The sequence below is a fragment of the Glycine soja genome, chromosome 10, assembly GCF_004193775.1.
Source record: "Glycine soja cultivar W05 chromosome 10, ASM419377v2, whole genome shotgun sequence".
Classification (NCBI taxonomy): Eukaryota; Viridiplantae; Streptophyta; class Magnoliopsida; order Fabales; family Fabaceae; genus Glycine; species Glycine soja.
In genome coordinates, this window is record NC_041011.1 from 44,603,491 (window position 1) to 44,628,763 (window position 25,273).

Consider the following 25,273-nt stretch of genomic DNA (forward strand, 5'->3'; position numbering starts at 1 on the left):
TTTCAAGAGCAAATCACGTCCATTCTGTAGTTTTCAATATTTATGTAAGCCTACATTTGGTCACGTCATTTAAAAGGAATCCTATGAAACTAGGAATTAAAATTTAAAATTGAAAAGATAAACCATTATTTTAAATGTTCAATATACAAACAAATTTGTGAGATGGTAACCGCATTGTATTTAGAGAAGGAAAAAAAAGTAACGAAGTTTAAATTTGGCAGAATAGGATAGTTAGAAAGAAAACCCAGTCCTAAATAAGATTATTTAAATTATAATATAAGATCTTTCATACAATAATAATTTAAACTGTAATAATATAAGATTATTTTTAAAGTTTTAATATATTAAAAAACATTGAAATTTTATTTAGAGATAGAGATAAAAGAGGATGGATTGAAAGATCGAATATATAGATAAAGATAAAAATAATGGTAATTTGATATAGTTGAGAAAAAAATTACCACGAACTATATGTAAAATGTACCTCAAGAACAGAAAAAGTGGAGTCTATAACTATTCAAGTTAGGTTAGGGGTTAAACAAGTAACTATCAGTTCAAATTCAAATTCCGTGTCCAACAACCAGTAGACAAAATTTATGAATGTTACTTAATTAGAGTATTGCTATATCATCTTACTAACTTCTTAATACTCTATAAAATAAATATTAAATGAAAAATAATTTTTGATATATAAAATAGTCTTTAAGTATTTTACATTATATATATATATATATATATATATATATATATATATATATATATATATATATATATATATATATATATTGACTATTTATAATAAGATATAAAGATCAATATTTATTCCTCTTATCTTACATAATTATGTTATTTGGAAACTACAGTTTCTTTGTGATTTTTTTTCTTTTTCCTCTATGACTTTCAAAATAAACAAAAAAAAATCTCAGTTTTATTTTATTTTTAATAAATTTTCACAAAAGTCACTATCTCCCACTATATATGTTGAGTTTAATAATTCATTGGCCGCAATAACATGACTATAGGATAATTAATGAAAACGCTTTAGAAGTCATTATTGTTCACAAAACTCATCCATATCTTTGGACTTTGGTGACCGCACTTGCACAGATGAGACGCATATAATGGGTATCCTATGCTACCCAACTTGTTGGCTGTGGTGTCCAAAAATTACTTCAATAAAAAAAAAATCAAATTGAGTTGGTTTTAAATTGTTTTAATCAACTTGATTTTATATTAAAATAATTAAACTAATTTAAAAATTGATTTAAAATTAAATTGATTTTAAAAAATTAGTTTTAAACTGAATTGATTTTAATGAGTTTTAAATTAATTTTAAGAGTCAGAAATAATTTTGAATTGATTTTGAATTATTTTTTTTAAGTAAAAAATATTTAAGTAAAATTCATTTAATCGAATTGATTTTATAAAATAGTATATTTCTTTTTTCTTGAATTAATTTAAAAAAATCAATTTAATTTAAATTGGATTATAGTCCGATTTAATTCGAATTGATTTTTTTAACCCATGCTTCTTGGGATTGGAAAATGAAAGTGTTCTTGTCAACACACTAAATTTCGTATTATAATAAACTATAGGATTGATTTTCAAACAGGTTCATAGTCTCTGTGACGTGGAGTGCAAGAAATTAACTACGATAAATTTCTTACCACAATTAATATTAAAATGGTTTTCAATCATAGGCCAATTACTAACTAACATAAGGTAATAACGTTCTTTATTCCAACCTAATTTATATGTTATAATCGGGTTTAGTTTGGACTTTATGAATCGATCGAGGTCACACGTGCAGAACTTTATCAAGATTGCGTCCAGAAAAATGTTGGTTTTCACGGAAGCCTAGGATATCTGTATCGTTGACTACAGGCATTCAGGTGGTAGCAATTTTGGTTGAAGCAAACAAATCTACAGTGTGCATAGTCTTTGCTTGCTTAACTGCCAATTTACAAGTTATTCACGAATTTTGACTTTTTCTTATTTCCTTTCGTGTTTTTGTTTTAAAATTTAATACATTCCCTAGCTAACATTGATCAAGCTTGTAAAAAAAAGAAGAAAGAAAGACTGAAACCTCCAAGATTTTTTCTATATATAATTGGCATAAAGTTGTTGTAATTATAAGGTATTTCAAAAGGCAGAATCACACATTATCGAGTTGAGTATTAAATTATTTCTTTATATATCAAATTGTTTGAAAGAATTTTAAAGTGACCAATTGAAGGCATGAACTCACGAGCATGGGTTTAAGTCTCGTGGACCTTTTACAGTACAAATTCAGTGATCCCCCAATTGCGTGTGATATTAGAAGCCTCCCAATTGAAGTCTTGTGATTTAATAAACTGTGTAGATCCATATTTATCTATTTTGACTCAGTTTTGTGCAATTTTTATTGAAATTTTCTTCAACGCCACTGTGTGATCGTATTTCTAACATCCTAGATACTGTTTTCTAAATTTGCAGATTAATTAAATATTTTCTTGTATTAACATTTAATTATTGGTTTTATAAATATATTGACTGAAAAAAAAACTAAAAAAATACTTTTACAAAAACTATTTTTTATGAGTCCGCACTCATTTTCTTTCTTTGTCTAACTCTATTCCTGGGTTAAGTTATAAATTTGGCTCGCTATTTCTGTTGCCATGATTCTAAACTTCGTAGTTATTATTGTATCTTGAGTGGCTTGTGTATTGCATTAGGACAAGTGTTTCAATACACTGTGTTTACATATATTTTAAAGGTATTTAGTTTGTGTGTTTTCATTGAATCGAAGATGACAATCATAGAGGTGAATGCAACCATAATGACCGATAAATTGATAATATTAACGGTGATGAATTAAATAATTAAGATATTTTAAAACGTGATAATTAAAATTTTATTCTTGAGATTTGATACCCCTAACATTTTTATAAATTCTTAAATAAATATTTTAATCCAAGTATTTTATTTAAATTTAATTGTTGAGATTAGTCATTTTTATTATTAATGGATGTTAATCGTTACAAGAATTAATAATTCAAATAACTTATACAAAAATGTTATTTATCCCTTGTTTTAGTCATTATACATTGCTTATAATTAGATAAGTTCTGCTGTTGTTTGTCCTTTTTTATTAGAAAATAATAACCTTTGTTGTCCCTTTTAAACACATTATTATTAGGTTGACATGTTAATGGGCTTTGTCAATTTCAGCAAAATTTGGGCATTAAGTCAAACAGCTGCCACAGAGCTGTTCATAACCATGTCTTGGTTTAAGAAGAGTGAAAGCTATATATGGAAATTTAGGAATGATTAGTGTAATTTATTCTAATTTATTAGAATAATTTATTCTTATGAAGAGCCCTTTCTACCGACTGATTTATGAAGATAGCAATTGATTCATTACGGTTATGGGATTGAAAGCTCATTTGTTGGTTGTGCTTGCAATTGTACCTGTAAATATAACGAAAACAAAGAGACCCAATATTTAAGTTCTTTGTCTATTTGAAATTTAAAATACTATCAGTGTGTAATAAAGGGAAATTAAGACTGAGAACCATTAAGATTGGAGCCAAGAGCAGATAGTACTTCAAATTTAAAATGCTATCAGTGTGTAATTATGGAAAATTAAGACTATCAACCATTAAGATTGGAGCCAAGAGCAGATCGATAGTACTTGAAATTTATTAAATAAAGGTAGTTTCACAATGATACACAGATAATTAAGGAAGTTTCACAATTAGAAGATAGAAAAATAATATACATGTAAGATGGCTTTTTATGAAGTGTTTCCTAACTACTGATTTATGAAGATAGCTGGCTGCAATTGAAAAATCGCCATTAAAAGCTCTTATAGCATTGGTTGCACCAAAGCAGTACAATCGTACCTCGTACATTGCTGCATGACAATTGAAATGCAATCGGTAGTTGAAGGTTATTATGATTGAGTGAAACACTTCAGTTGATAGCAACTAGCAGAAGTTAGTAAACCTGAAACATCGATACCATGGACACTAATGTTGCTAATATGTTCAATATTAAGTAGTTAAGACTTAGAAGACCTATAAGGAGAGATCTAAGTTAACGAGTCATTCTTTCATCTTCTAATTCTCTATATATGCAACTTCTGATTAAACTTTGGTTAGGTTTAAAACTCAAGTTAGAGGCTGAAATATTATCAAGGAAAAGAAAATATTAAAAATGATTCTTTGTGCCCTTCTTATATATGCTTCGGCTAGAACTTATAACCCAATTTTACGGATGAGAGTTAACCTCGAATATATAATATATGTGCATCTATATAGTACAGTTAGCATCGTACTTAAGTTGATTTTTATTTTTTTTCAACTTCTTATTAAAATTGAACAGACTAACTACAAAAGAGAAATAACTTGTTTACAATGAGTTGATTGATAGGAGTAAAAGTACTAGGAAAGGTGAGGGATGGATGCTACTTGACAGAGTATCTTGATTCTTGAGATATATATACTTTTGAAGTACCGTTTGATCCTTTGATTGCTCCACTTTTATTTTCTTCTCTTATCAATTATTCAAGTGTAAGTTGAAAAAAGTGAGTCCTTCATTGGTTACTTTATTATCTTGAATAAGCAGCTGTAAGCAATTTGTTCTATGGAGATTTTAACTTATTCACTAAGTAATAGTTTATAGCACTAACCGACTTGTACCTTAAATATATTTATATTCTTTTCTATAACAAGTTTTTCTCCTTTTTTACTTCTTCTGTCGAATCAAGTTTCTATGCCACGGTTCTACCTATGATTGCACGATTGAGGGACCAACAAAAGATATGATGCGGGCGGAATTTTGGAGTGTCTTATTGTAAGATTGACAATCAAGGAAATTTTTTATGTTATGTCATGTATATATTCAAATTTGTGTAGCTTCAAATTAATTAAAAAGCATTAAGACAACATTTAAAACATGGCTTGCTGCATGTAGTTGTATATTAACCAGATGGGTTGTTCTCTCCAACTGTAAACATTGAAAATTTGAAATTAATTTGTTTTTAGATGAGATTTTATAAATCAGGTAGATATGGGCTCTGAAGCTGGCCCGTGATGGTGATGATCCTCAATCATCATGCTCTTTTGTTTCATATGGGATTCCAATTAAAGAACGCCCAACTAAATGATACATGCTGGCCACTGACCCTTTTCTAAAAAGAAAATCAACAGCAAACAGATCAGTGTAGGACTGTTGGCCATTATGGCCAACTAAGTATACCCAATTAGCCATGTTAACCATTATTTAATTCTAAACCTAATCCATTAAAAAAAAAAACCTAATCCATAACCATCCATGTGTGTGGTTTACTGGTTAAAACTAGAAATGTAATGTCCACCTTTTGCTTTGAAGTACTCAGTAATTAAAAGAGAAAAAACAACATTAGGGAATTGATATTTCTTATTGAAAGTCCATTTTATTAGGTAGAGCCGTAGAGGAGAGTAACTTTCTAACCGGCTCTTTATTATTGGCTAAAATCAAACCACAAAATCATGAGTAACACTAATAATTTTTAATAAATTTTAACCAATAATTAAAAAGTGTTACAAAATGTATTAGTAACTTCTCAATCCGATATATCTGATTGTGTACATTAAAATAAGGCAACTAATGAGTAAATAAAGCAACTAATTAAGCAGTGGAGGTCATGAAGTTAGAAATTGCCAAAGTTGAATATTATGTTTATTTGACTGAGTATATTGAATCTCAATATAGCTTCCATAAATTCAACTTAGTGCTTTAATAATTAAATTCTACTTTTCTAAAAAAATAATATATATATATATATATAGAGAGAGAGAGAGAGAGAGAGAGAGAGAGAGTAAATAATTAGAATGATGCAGTTGTATCTTGACCCTATTAGTAGAACGGTCTCTTTTCTCCTAAATAATTTATGCCTTTAAACTATTCACTAAATCGTTGTCTTTTCAGGATGATTATACTAATATATATTTTTCTTTATCACGGTTGCATTTCCCTTTTCTTTTTCCTTGGTCATGTGTATACGCGAGCATGCTTGTAATTACCGAGAAGCTAACACGACATGTTCTCTAATTATACTTCAATGTGATGCAAACTAATGTCCAAATTCAGAATAAAGTTAATACGAATTACGAATTGGAAGATGCATTTACTAGGTTCGAAATAGAAAATAATGACACAAGTCACCATCTTGTTCTTGTTTGCGACAAATTAAATCTACACCACACAGTGATTACCCTAAGTTTGATTGACATGGACCGTCAAACGCAAAAGATGGGCCGATATGTGGAATTTCATGAAAGGTTCCCCCACCTGTTGCCCTGTGAAGGTCCATGAGAACAACCCATTATAACATATAATGACGGAACCTTTGACCAAAATAAAAAGGATTATGATTTATGATGAATATAGCAATAATAGTAAGAAAAGTTCAGTTTTTTATATTCACTTAAAAAAAATATTTGGGCTGCAGTGTAATGTAGACATGATGTAAATATGCATAATAGTTATTTGTATTATTTCATGTACCAAAAACCCTAGAGGAGTTATATGCTTATATAATTCAATAATTCATACGTTTAAATTAATTCTGATGACAAAGTCACTAAGTTGCACATAATTTAGCACATAAGTTGTTTATGAAGATAAATTTTTGCATTGTAAACTAATATCCAGCTTGCATTTAGCTAAATAATAGCTCTCAAAATCAGCATGAGATGAGTGGCTTTTATTTTTATTTTTATGTTAAAAAAGAAGCACCCCGGCATGAAATTAACTAAACAGATGTTGATGGTGAACCCCAAGTTTGAAAGATTAAGCAAGGCAATCATCAATGTGGGCCCAAATGTGAGCATAGATACATAAAAATAACATACTATACACCACCGGTGGTTCATGTGATGTGAGATGAGAACAACCTGATGAGTATTGAATTAGATGCAATAATATATGCATTAAGATTAACTCATTTGAATCATATAGTCAAGCTTCTGTAAGCAATTATATGGAAGGCCCTATCAACATTAGAATGAAACTTTATGTATTCTAATCGAAACCCCATGAATTTTTTGAATGATGAATGGTTGTTCAATAATTGTTTGGTTTCTTTGTTTTTGAAACTTGACTGCTTGATTTGGGGCCTCGGGTTTGTTGGTTTGTCTTTGTAATTTTCTTATATTCCTGTTTGATTCGCTATCATGCATGATGTTTGCCTCCTCGCGGATTTTATGTTTACCCTCAGTTGAAATAATGGATTTGTGAATGAATGAATGAATTATTGCATTTTTTTTATCGATATATTGCAATAACTGGAATCCATAATCTATCTATCTAACCTACAAAATTGTTGATTAATGAGTCATATTATTGACGCGAGATAATTGTTAAGTGGCCCTATTTGCTTTATGCTCGATTCAGGAATTTAGAATTAATATTAGCTGTTGCTCGTTGTTAGTGCCTTCAATATTAAGCAACTCGTTGTTTACAAATTAAGCAAGGGAATTAAAAAGAAAACTTAAAAGGGGAAAAGAGAGAACTGATTATCCTATATATGCCGAAAGAATTGTAGTTGTTTTCACGTTGAAAATCTCCCAAATTGAAACCAATTACTCAAATTATGAAAAACAGTTCAAACATAAATATTGATTGTGATGTTAAAGTTAAAAATTTATTTCCTCCTATATCACACTATTTTTCTCTTTTAGTATCTAAATTATTGCACCTGTGATGTGACTTATAAGCAGATAGCGAGTTTGACTTTGCGTTTTTCTTTCACATTTTTACATCAAATTCATTGCCATCTATTTCTATACATATAAGTAGTTTGCATCGTATTACTGTATCATCTTATGATCTTAATTTTGTTACTTTGCCTCCTTTATAACAAATTCGCTACTTCTCATAGTACAAAGTTTTATCATGAGTGTCAAAATAGTTTCACCGACAAAAAGCCAATAGTTTTATTTCCTTTGACACGAGTATAATTTTTAAACTGATCTCCCTAATAATTATATGCACTAACAATATATATATATATATAAATAAATGTGATCCTTCATTTTTCATTTACAAGACTGCCTCTCACACAGTTTACTTACTTGTTTATGTGGATGATATCAAGAGCATACTTCCTTTGGAAAACCACAATACCTTCATTTGATTGAGCTACCTCAATACCAAGAAAGTATTTAAGACTCCCAAGGTCTTTAATCTGATAATGACTATACAAGTATTCATTCAGTTAGGAAATCTTAGCATTATCATTTCCTGTGATGACTATGTCATCCACATAAACAACAAGATAGACACATTTTCCAGGAGATGTATGGCAATAAAAAATTGAATGACATGCTTCATTTTGTTTCAGCGCAAAACTCTGAACATAACTGAATTTTTCAAATCATGTTCGTGGAGATTGTTTGAGCCTGTAGAGGGACCAACGAAGCTTACAAACTAGACCAGATTCCCCCTGAGCAACAAACTCAAGAGGATGCTCCATGTAAATCTCCTCATCTAGTTCACCATGAAGAAATACCTTTTTAATATCCAGCTGATGTAGGGGCCAATAGTAGTGATTTTGATCATAGGAGAGAAAGTATCACCATAGTCAACACCATATATCTAGGTATATCCTTTGGCTACTAATCGAGCCTTAAGACGATCAACTTCACCATTAGGACCAACTTTAATAACATATACCCATCTACAACCAACTGTCTTCTTCTCAAAAGGAAAAGGAACCAATTGCCATGTACCACTATATATATATATATATATATATATATATATATATATATATATATATATATATATATATATATATAATCAGAAACAAGTTTCATCTTACAATAATAATTTGATAATATTATTGTGATAAAACTCACTCTCAAAAAAATATTACAGTATTATTCATAATAGTACTGGTCCTTTTATATAAAAAATAAATAATAATTTTTAATCTTAATTATAAAAAAAATAGACCCACATTAAATTTATTGTTGAAATAAAATTTAAATTTATAATACCATTAATTAAAATAAATTAATTTAACTATTTTATTGATCTTGATAAATTAGGTATTTATTTATTTTATATATAAGAGTAGATGTATCTCACTGTTTAATACTATGACTATGATTTGTAATTTATCTCATTTAGAACAGTATTTTTCCATTCTAAAGTAAAATTATTTTAAAACAGTGATTAGAAAAATCCATAAATAAATTGGAAAAGTGAAAACATAAATATACACGTTAACAAAGAAGACAAAAAAACATTAATCGTACAGGTGGGTGTAGTAGGCCAAATTTCGGTCAGCTCTAGAGATAATAAGATTAAGCCCAATTTTAATATGGAAAGGAATTTTCGGGCTAACACCAAGTCATATACATCGGCCAGGCATAGGCATCAGGCATTAAAATTACATGTTAGCACAAACGCTGCCAGAACAATAAACCTAGGAAAAAAATCCTACAAGAAAAAAGATAATAATTTATCCAAGACACTGTCTTGATTATTGTTATGAAGCAACTAGTTTTAGGCAATACAATAAAATTCAAAAGAGTATTGAGAAATAACCAAAAACTCGCAGAATGCAAACAACATACATGGTTATGATGAATTTGACATTAAGCCCATTATAATAAAGACAAATTAAAGGTCATTCACCTACATATGTTAACTAAAAAATAGAAACAAAAACAAAGCATCCAACAAGAATGGTACCATTAACCAAGCTAGCTACTTGATCAGTTCCTTAAAACATTTGACAATCATCTAATAATTTATCATAAACAAGTGCTTTGAATCTCATATATTAATCCATAAAACCATCATCACTCAAATGTTAGCATGTGATGTCTTCATCAATCTTGCACGGTGCAAGCAATTTTGACAACCTTATAAACATTTGTACAACACTAGCTGTACAGCAAGAACGAACAAAGGTGGTAGTAGGGTTTAGCTAGGAACACTCATGACAAACCGTCCCTTAAACAAAAACATAACATTATTTAATATTGTTGGTGATGCAAAGCAATGCCCTCACATGAAACTCAAGGTCAAAGCAAGTCAATGAAACAACTATCTATGTTTGCAGGATGCAGTAGCTAGCTAATATCTCCCCATCATTTGCAGAAAATATTCATTTTTAAAAGGGGAATAATATCTTAGGTAGTTCAACAAAAATATTTCAGCACTCTTCAAGTTCATATTAATTGCCAAAAACATTAGAGCTTTTATGGAATTTGAAAACAAAATATCTTGGATGTTCAAAATTAAACAGTCGGCACTGTGCAACTAAATGATACAAGATTGTTTGCCAGATGAAATTATTTTACAGAACATGTCAATGCATATATCAATTTCTGCAAAATTAAAAAAGAACAAAATAGTCAAACAATAATGTCTAAATTCTTGAAGCAATTCTTAATTATGTTGGGCAATTAATACAATAAAATTCAAGAGACTTAACAAAGAAATCTAAAACAAACAAATATATACACACAGAATGCGAACAACAAACAGGATTACAGTGAATTGAATATTTAAGACTACAAAAAGAAAGCAAAAGTTATTAAACCAATATGCTAAATAAAGAAACAAACAAAGATAAGGCATCAGCGAAGCAACATAATATATTATTTCTAATAATTTAAAATGGGGAAGTGGATGACAACAACGTAACACCATAGGCAAGTCTACAAGAGACTTTTGGCCAAATTTCTTAAACTAAGTGTCTGGCACCTTAACTCCTCAGCAGTAAATCATTATGGTGCCCAAGACACCATATCCATACATCATCATCAACTGATCAGTTTGATCAATATGATGTAGGACCATAAACACTTCCTTGATTACTTAAATAAACACGTATACAGCCATAAATACATGTTTCACATTCCTGGGAAAGATGCAAGTGACTTTTATTTTTCATTAATTGAGGTTTGGGACCTGGTGGGTAGATAATCTACAAATTCCTCCTGAACTAAGTGCCATGTTACCATCGGATTATGATAACTTAACGACAATGCAAACAATTCAAGACTATAGAGTAACACTTAACGGAGTTTCGAATGACCATCTCATATTAAACAAGGTGCTCAGCATGGTGAATTAAAGTAAGGTAAGATCCCAAAATGCAGAAATTAAGAACATTTGGAGCCAATCAATCTCTACTAATTTGACATGGAAGCACAATGTTTTGGTCACTAATCATTTCTTGCAGGAAGTGAAAAAACTCTCTTTTTCTATTGGTTATTGCTAGCAGGAGCAATTAATCACTAATTTATGCAAGTTTTTAGTATTCTATTGATTTCACTAGAGCACGTGGGTTAGGCTGTTAGTGGGAGTATATAAATTATAATTTATGTATATTATATATTTAATATATTTATATATAATAATTTTAATCAAAATATTAAAAAATTTATATAATTTATTTATAATTTTAAGAAAATTAACTACATAAATAAAATATTATTTTTTCTATAATTTTCGTAATTTGTAAAAAAATAAATTAAAAGTTTTTTTCAAAAAAATATATGTAAATTTAATAAAACAATAGTTTTTTCATTTAAACATAATTTATGGTATCATTATTGTTATCCGATTGATTATCTAATGCCTACTAAATATTAAATATGATTAAAACTTATCACGTTCTTATCATATTATATTTTTTTTATCTTACTTTAATTTCATATATTTTATCATATTCTATGATATCCTCACCACCAAATAAGTTTTTAAAGAGTTTTTCTATTAAATTAAATGACATATAATATTAAAATGAGTGGTGATGAAGAAAGATAGAGGCAGATATATAGATTTGGGTTACTTAATTTGTTTTACAATTTCATTAGTAATTTCATGTAGATTGAATCAGGCATGCTCAAAGAAACTTTATTTCATCATTCCATCTCTTGGAAAGGGAAAAGAAGAAGATAAGGGGAGGAGAAAGAAGAACTTGAAGAAATTTGAAGCAAGAGGAACATATATAGCTAATATCTGAAAACCATCCAGTAGGTACTTGGAATCCACAAAGCAAGGAACAAAGACAAACAGTTGGTTTCCACTCCTTGTACTTGGAATGCTATGCCTCCCATTGAGAAAGCAAGGAGGTAAAGGACAGTGTAAAAAACACATACACAATAACATATAATTATTAGATTGGGATGAAATGAGCTCTTCAGTAAGACACCACACGTACACACCACTTGCTTTGTCCAGTAAACCTAAACTCTGAGAATAGTAAGAAGTCTGTAGTAGATACCTCTCTTCTCCAACTTGAAGCTCAGTAAATATTTTGCTCTCCACTTCCAGCGAATATAATCTCTAGTCAATGAGCTAGCAACACCTCTCCGCTGTTCCTAACACACAATGTTGTCGGAGGAGCTGTCACGCCAAAGTATGTCAACCCTGAACACGGGTCTGTGAAACAAAACTCGGTGAAATCTGTTAGTAGTTTATTAGATAATAGTTGATAGTTTTAGAGAATTATTTTAGAAAGAAGATTATGTAATTGATTTCTTGGATAATCAATTACAACATACCAATTGTCTATTTATAGACTTAAATCACCAACCTCTCAATGGTGGTGAATGTTTTTACATTACTTTAAGTTTTTATAGAATTTTCATGATAGATTAGTATCATGATAATTCTAGATTCTTTTATCTTATACATACACTTATAGTTCTAGATTGTTCTACTATATTCATATACACTATAGTTCTAAGATATTCTAGAATTTTCATAGATATTATATTTAAGAATATTCAAAAAATTTGTAGCAATTTCAACAAAATCATACACAAAGACCTTATTCCAAGACTCTTTCATCACCCAAATGCCACAGGAGAATGGTGGCTCACGACTCACATGATACACAGTAAGAGGGTTCCCGTGCCCTCCACCAACAACGTTAACCTCAATTACATAAGCAGAGACAGTAGCCAAACTCTCCGACAGCGCAATCTCGCCAAACAGCTCATCCTCAAAATTAAAAGACAAGACAAAATATTAGCAACTATCACCAACGAAGCGTGTGGCAGCCCAATGAACAACCCCATCGACAAAACCACGGGGAGCATTTTCCTAAACGTAACACGCGGGAGCAACGCCATCAAGGGTCCTCCAAAACCCGGTTGTGAGAGAGTAAATCTCAACCTCAGGGACGGATAAATCGTTGTCACAACTTTCATCCTCGTCAGCGTAACTTTCAGGCAAATTGACCTTAGAGGATTAGTTTTACAAACTTATTCTTAAATAGGGTTGTTTAGAAACAAATTATTAAGGGGATATGTTTTTACAAAGGATTCTGCCATCACTATAAGCAAAACCATTCACCTCACATCATTTCGCCATTTATAGGAACAGCATGACATGTATTTCGCCAGTCCTGTTGGCAAAACAGGTGAGACATGCATTTCGTCATTGTTAGCGAAATAGGCATGGCACAGTTAACAACTTTACACAGCTTTAACGCACGTGTCATTAAGTGTTGTTTATTTTATTGTTTTGTTTTGCCTATAAAAGGCTGTCTTTGTGTAGAGTAAAAAGAAAATAAAGTGAAAGAATATCAGAGATTAAAGTGAGAGACTCTTCTCCTATGTACATGAGTGTGTATTTTTATTACAATGTACATTCTAGCTTAAGGGACTTTATCTCAAGAGAATGCACGCTTAACAGGCCTTATTTCAAGTTATGAAAACTCATTCTCTAAAATGCGTATTCCAAATCCTACACAGTACACTTAAGCCAATTTTATGCATTGCCACTACAATAAAATATTTCTAGCATATATTCTTAATTCTTCTACTTAGTAATTTTTTAAATGATATATTTTTTATAATTAAGATGCTAATTATGTAATGGTCTGGATTGTCTGTTGTCAAATTTGACGCAGTTTACTATGTAAGGCTGCATTTTTATTTTTTATTTTTACTAATTTTATAAAGTTTGAATCTTTCTCTCATATTCATTCACTTATTTTTTTTTTTTACTCTACACAAAGGGTTACAGAGGCAGCCTTTTATAGGCAAAACAAAACAATAAAATAAACAATACTTAATGACTAAGTAACAACTCCTATTAACTTAAGAAATATTGTAAGCCATGAAGGAACGTTCCGCCCACGGTAAGTGCGAAACCTAACCTGCTGCACTGCGCCTGCACTCCTAACTCTGCACTGCACGCCTAGACCTGACCGCTATTCAGCCTGTATCGCCGGCCACCATAGCGAAAACATCTCTGTCACCTGTTTCGCTGGTGGCAATGGCGAAACCGGTGCCCACGTCTCGCCAACATGCATGGCGGAACACTTTGTAAAACTGACCCTTTGTTTCGAAACAGCTCCTTATCGAGAATAAGTTTGTAAAACTAACCCCTATGATCAATTTGCCTAACTTTCATCCTGGTTGACGTAACCTTCATCATTGCAGGCAATTCTGACCAGCTTGTAATCGGAGTTCCTCGAGTCGAAGCCGAAGCCAAAGCAAGAAGAATAGTCGTAACCGTAGTTGCAGGGTGAGGGGAGGCTAATGAATCGCCGAACACAAGGGTTGTAAATGATGACAGATTGGTATCCTTTAGTGGCGGAGGCCGTCACAGAGGGCAACGACGGAGGTGAAAAAGAGATTGTTGAAGAAGGGAAGGGACAAGGTGGAGGAGTGGGTGAGGAAGGGGTCGTCACAGTGGAAAGAGTAGCCAAGGAGGAGAAGGGAGGGGGAGTGGCGGTGGTGGAGGGAGATGAAGGAAGAACTGCATATTAGAGACCGCCATGACTAATCTTCTTTGGTGGAAGTCTACGAAGAATTTCCGCCAAGATTTCATCAGGGAATAGGTTATCAGACATTGTTCTTTCAACTTACGATCAAAATTAATTTATTCACGCCACTGTCTAACTTGGCCAATTGGCTATATTTATTAATAAAATGTTGCAGGTCTCACTGTCAAGGAATCCCTTGCAAGTTGCAACTTTTTGTATCATTTACCAATCACATGCCGAATAAAGATTCACCTAGAATCTTATATTATCATACACTTTGAAAGAAGATGGTGTCTATGCTAAACCAGTTTTGCAAATGGTCTATTGTGGATCACTTTTGAACACCGTTAGATTCTTCACCTCATCTACACATTGATACTGTACGTGCATTCTTAGTATCTTTTTTTTTCCTCTCTCTTTCTTCCTTCCCTCCTCCGCTCCGACAAGTTCACCGCCGCTCGCCGCCACCAGAACCCCCCTCCATTCTCTGACTGTCTGCCGCCACTCACAGCTGCCTGATGCAATATAATAGTTATTACTATTGAAATACTTTTCTAATGACTAATCTAAATACATACCAATATTATCCAATTCGGAAAAAAGTAAGACATATTTATAAAAGTCATCTTACGATGATCTAGGATGTGGATGAGTTACTATCTATTATGCATTATTGTAGACTATTGTTTTTACATTACAATCATTGTACATCTCATATCAAAAAAGAAAACAGAATAAATATCATATCATTAATTATAAGATTAACCCTTTGGTAGAATGACCACTGGCGAAACTTGAGGAAAAAGGTTGAAGGCCAAAATAATTAAAAGTGTGATATAACTTAAATATAATACTTTTTTAACCTTTAACTTTTTCTTCTTTCCCTACCTTTATATATATATAAAAGATAACCATGTTCAAATAATATAAAATAAATACAAAAAAATTAGAAGAAAACCTAGAAACTCGCTTTAGTTAAAGACTTCTTCCTGTAACACTTGATAATCAATATCCTGTAAATAAAACAACTAAAAACATTTAACATCACTTCACATAACAACACATTGCACAACCAATTTTGTTTAAATAAATCATTTAAAAAGAAAATGCAAAAAAATTACCCACCAAAACGTCTTCAATTTGTCATCCAAAGCAACGTATAAAACAAAATAATCATATATATATATATATATATATATATATATATATATATATATATATATATATATAAAAGAATCCAGGGCATGTATACCAAAAAAACATCAAAAGACACACAGATCGAAAAGCTTTATAGCTTATGTATAAAAAAATTGACGTTTACTTACGAAATATATATATATTTCAAGAATTTTCATCGAAAATTAGAAAGAGAAAAGCAGGTAATTTAGATAGTTTTTTTAAAATAACTTATTTCAAAAAAGTAATTTCGACAATCTATAAAGTTGCTTATATTATAAAGATTATGTAAAAAATACAATTAGTATTATATAAAAACTAAAATGTTAGTGGGGCAACTGCCCCCACAATTCTCAACGTAGATCCGTCATTGGCAGCCATCATGACTCACGATTGAGTGAACTCAGTTCGGCTTAAGTTGTTAGCGTGGAGTACAGAGAAAAAGATATTGGTAATTGTTGGATTCAGTTTTTGAGAAAAAGTGAAATTATGAGTTCAGTAAAAGGTAGTATGACATGTACTAAAACCAAACTATCAATATGACATGTATTAATGTATACATTATATCATAGTATGTGATAAACATATAATTCAACATATTTTAACGTATAATGACAATCCTTTATCCATTTTGTCATTAATTACTATTAATACATATTAAAGGTTTTTTCATTAAATTAAGCACATATAATATGATATTTCAAGATGATGATGGTCACTTCTTGTATGAAAATGTTTTAATTCGTACCTTTCACTGCTACCAGATTTAAAGCTTCCTAAAGAACTTAAACTAATCATTGATTAATTAATTAGCGCCTACTAGATTTAAAGCTTCTCAGCATGACTTGTTTAAGATGAATAGAGATAGTGCAGATACGTACCGAGATTGGAATTACTTTGTTTGACACTTAATTTAGTAACTCCATGCAGATTGCATCTGAAAATTACATATGCACCGAGGGAAAGGAGGAAGAAGATAGTGCTGATATGTAACTTATTACTAATACACAACGAAAAATTATTTTTGTAATGTCAACAAGAGACACAAGTTTCGGTGAGTTATGAAGAAGGGTTTGAACATTATTAGGCAGAGGGTGATTGGGTGTTAAGTAATGATGCATTTGGAATTTATCTTATTGGTTGTTCTTAATTCTCACAGAAACACAGGAATTTTGGATTTTATCATTATTATTATGCAGTTGTAGCTGTGCTAGCTGGGACACTTGGAAAAACTTCAATCATGGGCCAACTCAAAATGAGTAAACTAACAACAGTACACGAAGAAGCCACGAAAACAAAGTTTCCGTGTTCTTAATGCTTCAACATTGTCGGTGATGCAAAGCAATGTATGAAACTCAAGGTCAAAGCAACCCATAGTAACAACTATCAGCAGGTTGCAGCAGCTAGCTTTTTCTCAGAACTGTTCCGATTCATATTAATTGCCAACACCGTTAAATTTTTTAATGGAATTTTGAAACAAAACAACTTGAATTCACAAAAGTACACAGTCGGCACTGTGCGAATCGATGGTACACAAAACAAAAATTGATCACGAAAGTTGGCTTTAATAATTAGTTGATAAATGACAAAACTTGGCTTTTTGTACTTAAAATGGGGAAGTGGATGACAACAACGTAGCACCATAGGAAAATCTATAATGGTCTTTTAACCACGAAAGACAGGCACTGTGAATCTACCCCTCATTCCCTCAATCACTTTGGGCCAAATTTCTTCAACCAAGTATTTGGCTCCATAACTCCTTCAGCAGTAAGTCGTTAGGATGCCCCAAGACAATCCATACCACCCATCAAATTGATTAACTTGCTTAATGTTGTAGGACTTGACTCTAGACTACTTAAATACCTCCATAATTAATTACAGAACCCTCCCTGTCCTTAAATAAACACATATACAGCCATAAATACATGTTCCCTGGATGCGAAATTTCAAACTTGAAAAAGAATCAGCGAGATTTTTACATAGTGGTCTGGGACTTTGGGTAGATAATCAACAAATTTCTCTTGAACAAAGTGTCATGATTTCCATCAGATTTGACTTTCCAGTTATTCCTTAACCTACCACAATTTTGATTTTGATTGTAATAATAAACTTAACAAGACTGCAAGCAATTCAAGACTAGAAGTAGGATGGCAAAGTTACTAAACAACTAGCTCATATAATTTGGTCAAACACCATCACAGTGAGGAAGCAAAAACTACGTTCATAAACAGGGTGCGGGTGCAAAACATGATGAATTAAATGAAGGTAGCATCCCAAAATACAGGAAGAACTTTTGGTACCACACAATCTCTAATAATTTCTTTTAGAATTTGAAGCAAGCAGAACATATCTAATAGAAAGCAACGCAAAGTGTAGAAAATACAGATACATGTAACAAGTTATTAACATATATATTGCATATGTATCAGATTGGGATGACATTACCACTTTAATAAGACACTACACCACTTGCATTGTTCAGTAAAACTAAGCTCTCAGCATAATAACCAGAATAAACAAACTCTGTGTCTACTTCAATTTGAAGTTCCGTAAAGCTTGTCCTCTCCATGTCCAGTGAATACAGGCATCTCCTTCCTGCCACATCCACGAGCAACAACACCTCTCCGCTGTGTGTAACACACAGAGCTGCCGGTGGAACTGCAACTTCAATGATTGTCATCTCCAAAGATGGTATTACCAAACAAAATGCGTTCATACTAAAAGAAAAGACCTTATTCCAAGACTCCACCACACCATACTCTTTCATCACCCAGATTTCACAAGAGCATGGATAACAGGCGCTCACATGGTACACAGTGAGAGTCTTCCCGTTCCCACCTCCGACAACCTTAACCACAACTGCAACCGAGGATACATGAGCCAAGCTCCCAGGCAGCATAACCTCACCAAACATCTCATCCTCGAGACGAAAGGTCAAAAGAAAATAGTACCAAGCATGAGTCACATCTCTTTTGGCGACCCAATGAACAAGGCCGTCCTCAAAGCCATGGGGAGCATCTCCAGCCACGTAACAGACAGGAGCAATGCCATCAAGGATCCTCCAAGAGCCAGATTTAAGAGAGTAAAGCTCAACCAAGGGAGCAGAAAGGCCAAAGCTTTCATCATCCACAATGCAAGAAATCCTGATAACCTTGTAATCGCAATTAGTGGAATCAAAGCCGAGGGCAATGCAGGAATTGTAGTAGCAAGGGTAGTCGTGGGGTGTGGGGAGGCAGACATATCGTCGAATACTTGGATTGCAAATGATAATGGGGAGGCATCGTTCACCGTAGGCAATGCAAATGAGACCATTACAGAAGGAAAGGACGGGGAACTCGAGATCGGGGAAGGAGGGAAGGCGGAGGAGGGTGTAGGAGAGGGTGAGGGAGGGATCGTGGTGGTGGCGGCGGTGGGGGAGGAAGAGCTTGTTGCTGAAGCCAAGGAGGAGAAAGGAAGGGGAGTGGCGGCGGTGGAGGGAGATGAAGGATTCGTTGCTGATTAGAGAGCGCCATGACTTGCACACGGCGCTGCATCTCAGAATGCTCTTTGATGGAAGTCTGTGGAGGATTTCCACCAGGATTTCATCCGGGAAAAGCACGTTGCCAGACATTGAAATGAATATGAATCGGATTTACCAACGCATTCCAGAACATACTGGACTCAAACCTCACCACTAATACTTCCCGCTTCCCATTATCAGAGATTAGGTTTTACACCATCATACTCGTCTTTTTACTTCTTCAAATATATAACAGAAATAACTCAAACAGAGATGATATTTACTATTTCATATAATAAACAGAAATAATAAAAGTATTAGAGAAAGATTTAAAAAATTATCTTTGTATTACATTATTATTTCACAATTTAAAAAAAAAACTAAAAAAAATGAGCAAAATTAGGGTAGGATTGGTGAAACCAATAGGATCAACCTAATGGTGTTAGAATAATAATAATATGATGTATGACGTGATTGTAAGAAATAAATTTGAGAAAGTCAATGGTGCAATATTTTCAAAAATCAGTAGTTATTTAAAAATATTTTCAATAAAAACATTTTCAAATTTTAAACCATACATATTTTTAATCATATCTTTTGTTTTTCACTGAATATCAAAACAAAAAATGTCCAAACCAAACAACAACTTACATCTTCAATTTAGAAGCGAAAAATTATGAGATAGCATGATGTTATCCCTGGATCATTTTGTTCTGCCAATGTGACCTATATCAATCTGTGTGTATCGTTGAAAAGTCAATGTATGTTATCCACATGTACAAAATGTTCACTCAAGTCCATATACCTTATCGATAGGTAAGGGTTTTATTTCTCCATTGTTAGTCAGTATTCTGTATCATGTAAAGTTTTATTAGGGGCAGTCACGTGCCTTGCGCTATGTGTACCATTCACATATAAAAACTAGTATTAAAATAAATTAGTTTTTGCTCATCTTTGTAGTTTTTGTTGAACAAATATTTATCTAGTTTTAATTCTTAAATTTTTTGTCCATTAAAGTTTTAGGCTTTGTCATTGTGTCGTTAAGTGACATGACATTGATTTTATTATTAATTTATTTTATCACATTTTCTTTACGACTAAAAATCACCCAAAAGAATATTTCACTAAATTGTTAAATACTAAACAATTCATGTTGATGAAAAACGGCCAGAAATTATTTCATTTATTCACTTGAAAACAAACACTTTCCAGATCCAATAAGTCAAAGAGGATCCAAGAATTCAAAAGACGAAACTCAATCACCCTCTTCCTCCAAATTCACAAAAAAAGAAATTTTATGGATCACAAAATAAAAAAATAGTTTAATTAGTACTATACCCATTTTAACTAAGAATTTTACCCATCATTTTATGCATTTTTAATCGTCAGAAAATTAACCTCCACAAAATGTAATAAAAAAATAATAAAATTATCATCACATTATCATTTAACAATGCAAATTAACGGTAAGGACTAAAATCTTAACATAAAAAATATTTAAGGACTAAGATCAGTCAAATATTTGCTCAAGAATAAAAAATTGAAATCTAAAAAAATTTAGGGACTAAAAACATAATTAACCATAAAATATACAACAAGTGGGAGAATCTAGCATAATTTTTGATAAATTGCAAAAATAATGTATGAAATGTACTTCAGAGTAGATGAGATAGGATATTGAGATGTGAAATTAAAACACAGATTCTTCCCCTAAATTATGAATTCTGATTTCCAATACAAAATAAATTGCACGCTAAACAATTAAGACCTGCATCCCATCTACTAATACTAAACATAAATGAACTTACATGATTATACCACACAACAGGGTCAACTCCGAAAAAAAGATCGTTGTAATTTAAAAAGCAAAAGAAAAACGATGAGCTCATTCATTAAATGATCAAGGCTAAATCAAAATTGTTCTGCTAGGTACAAAACATCAACTCGACCATCACCATACATAGAGACCACGACAGAAGAGAAAGAAACAGACATTAAAATCTTCATCCCGACCAAAATTTCACAAAAGCATCAACAAAAACTTTCAAAACAGCTAAAAGAGGGTTAGGTTCTTGTTTTGCAGATTTCTTAGCTGCTCCATCCCAGGATTCTCTGCAGCGAAAACCATAGAAAGGGTCAATTAGGTGTTACAAAATAACCAAATCAATTTAACTTCTATAAATAAAATGGAGTTTGAAATCTGCACATTATTTGAGATAAAATCATTTTAGATATACTTACAGATTGATCCTATCCACAGTTGTGTTTTTTCTTCTTTGAGAATTGCCACCAAGTTGATCATCAACTCTATGTTTATCAGCTTTTAGCAGGCTACCATCTTCCTCTGAAGGTTTACAAGTCTTGCTGAGGTTATTGGTGTGAGTGCTTGTCTGCAAGAATACATTTAAATGTTTCAAGGAAATTTATCCTCAAATAACTATCAGAAAAAGTTACTAACTATTGTTTATTATTTGTGAGATCCACAAGTCTAATCTTTCCAGAGAAAATGCAAACAATTAATACAGTAGCTGAGGATAAAAAAAATAGATACATTCCAAGTATTATCCAATTTTCTGCCTGTAAAACACAATTTAACCAAAAATAATATAAACTACTCAGCACCCCCAACACATGCACAAGGAAACATGGACAAAAAATTCAAATACCTGAAGACAATTTTAGAAAACATTAAAATAAAAGAATAGATAATAAAATGTAACCTTAACTCCATCTATCATCTGGTTTTGGTCAATGGTTTTGAAGGTTGTGGTATTTTGATGAGATGCTCTAACTTGAGAATCAGTGCGATCTTCAAATTCATGATGATCAAAATGTTCTTTGCGGGTAGAATGATTGGAGCTTTCTTCTAATATATCTTGTACATTCTCCTCCTTATCAAGCCCAGTGTTAGAGGAGTTCTCCAATATTTGATTTCCAGGGGCATACTTCTCACCTTGTTTCACTTCCAACATTTTTATATCATTTTCTGGTGAATTACTAGAGTCCCCCAACCCTCCCAGACTTCTTATTCCATCAGTAGTCCCAGAAACAGAGCTTAATGGAAATGTCTCTACTATCAAGTCTTCTGTCACAGCAGTTACTTCAGCCATTGGTATCGCGGCAGCTGCCAATTCTTGCTCAACATTTTGATTGAGTGCAGAAGAATCATCCACCTGTGTCTCAGGAATAGCAGTTTCATTGGATTCCTTGGTTATCATATTCACCTGGCTACCATTTAAGACATGCCCTTTGTCAATAATTTTGTGCTCGGTTCCAGCGCAACAATACTCATCAGAAATAACAACACTTTCAGCAGATTCATTGCTTGTCACATCAACCTGGCTAACATTCATGATATGCCCTTTGTCAAACATTGGAAGCTCAGCTCCAGTATCACACCCATCAGCAGCAACAACAGGCACTTCAATGGATTCATTGGTTGTCACATCTACATGGCCAATACTTATGACATGCCCTTTGTCAACCGCCTGGTGCACAGCTTCAGTATAAGACACATCAGAAGCAGAAATCATTTTGCTATTTGTATCCTGAAGTTTATCAGGTTCACAATGATTTTCAATTAAAGATGCAGCCAAAAAAGGTTGAGGATTTCTGGCAATTGAACCCAGCGGATTTTGTTCAAAAAATTGATCAGTGTTTAGCTCTTCTAAAGTGAACTTAGCAGGACCTAACACTCTATTTTCTTGAATTACATCACGTACAATCTCCCGTACTGTGTAGAAAGAGCCACCAACTTCTTTATGCGTAAGATTAAGTGATGGAAAGTTTCCATTGTTCAACTCTTGGTACCTGGAGACAAGTAAATAGATAGTAAATATTAAATACAAGTGATGCATTTAACAAATCATTAACAAAACAGTTCCCTAAAGTTTGACTTAAATTACAAGTTTACAACAACTGCAAAGAATAATATGAACATACTAAATAGTTCAAGCATTCAACCCTGTAAGCATGTGAATTGTGATATAACAGCACGGTGGAAGAGAAAACTAGAAGTCGATTGATATCAAATAGCAGAAAGAATACACAAATACAAAAGGTCTCATCTGTGATTAGAAGTTTAACAAAGTAATGGTAAAAATATTCATTAAAAAAATCAATGCACCAGTTTTATTATTAAAATTGAACAGGAAGCAAATATCAATTTTGCACTCCCACATTAAACTGGTGCCAAGAATAGATGCCACAAAGTAGTCATATTGGGATTAATCAAGCATAAAATATCAATTATAATAAGCATCGTTATTGTCCTTTCTTTTGACAAAACGAGTGAATCTCCCTTAGAGTTCATCAATATGCATTGATCATAACAGGTAGCAAAGTAAGAAACAATAACAAAAGAAATTGGTAAAAATCAACCACGTCCTCCAAAAGCCATTCCTAACAGGGAAGTATGGATAAAATAATTAAACACTCAAATTCAATAATCTGTAAAACAAAAAGCAGGAATTACTTCTTTATAAAGGATTCCACCATTGCCTTTCTTTCCTGCTTTGAGCGGCGAATCCGAGTCTTTCTCCCTTCGGAATCATTGTGGTTAGCAAGCGCAAACGTTCTCCCCCACCCACCCTTTACAGAGTGCATCATGTTTGTAGAATCTCAACCTGCGCGTAGTAGTAATAATAATCAACTAAGAAACAGAAAGGTTACATAACATATATAAGCTCCACAACTCAAAAAAATCATCACTAGCAAAATTCAATTGAAGTGGTGCATAGTGCATAAGATAAGATCCTCCCCAAATAGCGAAAGTAAGCATTGAATAGAAGTATTTGGGCCCAGAACCATTATAGCCAGAAATTGATGGCGAATAGGTTTAGAGAAAATGAAAGAGATTTTGCTGTAGCTTCGGGGAATTGTAAGAATGATAAAATGGTAGTAAGGTAAAAGATAAATTAAGAATTAAAATAAAGAGAGAAGAAAAAGGTATGGAAATAGAGAAAGAGGAAAGGGAGAATACTTGGGAGGAGGAAGAGGAAGAAGAGGGTTTTGGGAGTATTGTGTTAATGAGAGTAAAACCCTCACTCGCAACATTAAAGAGGCCAAGCGCATCGTACCACTACCATTACGATAGCGATTGGTCCAAGTGTAGGCGCGGGAGACTCTATTTTATTATTTTCAACTTTTGAGGAAAATGAAAAATCCCAATCTCAAAAACAATGTGTTGCTTCACATTTATAAATTGTAATTGTTCGTCTTTTTTTTGTTTTTTCAGTATCATTGTCTCCTCTATTTCTTAACACATTAATTTCTAATTGCATATATTTTCACACACAAAATATTTCTAATTGCATATATGATTCAAGTATTTTATTATAAAGTAAGAAGTTTTGTACCTTTAACTATCGAACATTGGTCTCAATTACTCAATTAAAACAATTTACTATGACAGTAAATATTTGTTTCGTTACTTTTTGTGTAAGACCATGTGTATTTTTAAAAGTATGAGTGAAATATGTCAGACTATCCAATAGAATAATTTCATATAAATGAAAATTTTCTACTATAAAAGAGTAATTTTTAGTTTTAATTTAAAGTCATTCTATTTCAAGAAAAATAACATGTTTAAATTCGTTTTTTTTTAAATGATACTTGTATCAATAATTATTAATTTTTAAAACTTAAACAATGTAAAATTATTTTACATGAAACCTCTTTTTATCCAACTATCAAAAGACTATCCAAATTACTAATGCAGTCGTAAGTAACCAAACACTTTCACAAGAAACTAAATTTAAATCCTCAATCGGGCAATTGTAGGTATAAACTTTCATTTCAAATCCTTAAAAGTGAGAGCCTAAAAAAAA

At 32.0% G+C, this 25,273-nt stretch overlaps 2 protein-coding genes and 1 long non-coding RNA gene across 5 annotated transcripts; 1 reads left to right on the forward strand and 2 right to left on the reverse strand.

Annotated features, from left to right (window-relative positions):
- Nucleotides 1–14,114: 14,114 nt before the first annotated feature.
- Nucleotides 14,115–15,531, forward strand: LOC114371079. Its single transcript, XR_003658006.1, has 2 exons — nucleotides 14,115–14,372; nucleotides 14,445–15,531. It is a non-coding gene; the product is annotated as an uncharacterized LOC114371079 (long non-coding RNA).
- Nucleotides 15,532–18,255: 2,724 nt separating this feature from the next.
- LOC114369933 (F-box/kelch-repeat protein At3g17530-like) lies at nucleotides 18,256–19,699 on the reverse strand. Its single transcript, XM_028327215.1, has one exon. The coding sequence runs from the start codon at nucleotides 19,554–19,556 to the stop codon at nucleotides 18,396–18,398; it is 1,161 nt and encodes a 386-aa protein (XP_028183016.1). The 5' UTR covers nucleotides 19,557–19,699; the 3' UTR covers nucleotides 18,256–18,395.
- A 1,454-nt stretch (nucleotides 19,700–21,153) lies between these two features.
- LOC114369206 lies at nucleotides 21,154–24,584 on the reverse strand. 3 transcript variants are annotated; one of them, XM_028326404.1, is made up of 5 exons: nucleotides 24,427–24,584; nucleotides 23,920–24,070; nucleotides 22,172–23,255; nucleotides 21,687–21,835; nucleotides 21,154–21,557 (listed from the first exon to the last, which is right to left on the reverse strand). In XM_028326404.1, exons 2-5 carry the CDS (start codon nucleotides 24,051–24,053, stop codon nucleotides 21,449–21,451), a joined length of 1,476 nt encoding a protein of 491 aa, XP_028182205.1. In that variant the 5' UTR covers nucleotides 24,054–24,070; nucleotides 24,427–24,584; the 3' UTR covers nucleotides 21,154–21,448. The 3 variants fall into 3 exon arrangements, with proteins under 3 accessions (XP_028182205.1, XP_028182203.1, XP_028182204.1); XM_028326402.1 differs by having other exon boundaries at nucleotides 22,166–23,255; XM_028326403.1 differs by lacking the exon at nucleotides 24,427–24,584 and having other exon boundaries at nucleotides 22,166–23,255; nucleotides 23,920–24,406.
- Nucleotides 24,585–25,273: the final 689 nt, after the last annotated feature.

What these genes read in the sequence shown, in the direction of transcription:
- LOC114369933 (XM_028327215.1), bottom strand. Translation starts at nt 19,556, where the DNA reads ATGTCTGGCAACGTGCTTTTCCCGGATGAAATCCTGGTGGAAATCCTC.
- LOC114369206 (XM_028326402.1), bottom strand. Translation starts at nt 24,053, where the DNA reads ATGATGCACTCTGTAAAGGGTGGGTGGGGGAGAACGTTTGCGCTTGCT. An exon ending in GTGGAATCCTTTATAAAGAA is followed by an intron (nt 23,256 to 23,919) that starts GTAATTCCTGCT and finishes ACTTGTCTCCAG; the next exon opens with GTACCAAGAGTTGAACAATG. An exon ending in AGATGATAGATGGAGTTAAG is followed by an intron (nt 21,836 to 22,165) that starts GTTACATTTTAT and finishes GTATTCTTGCAG; the next exon opens with ACAAGCACTCACACCAATAA.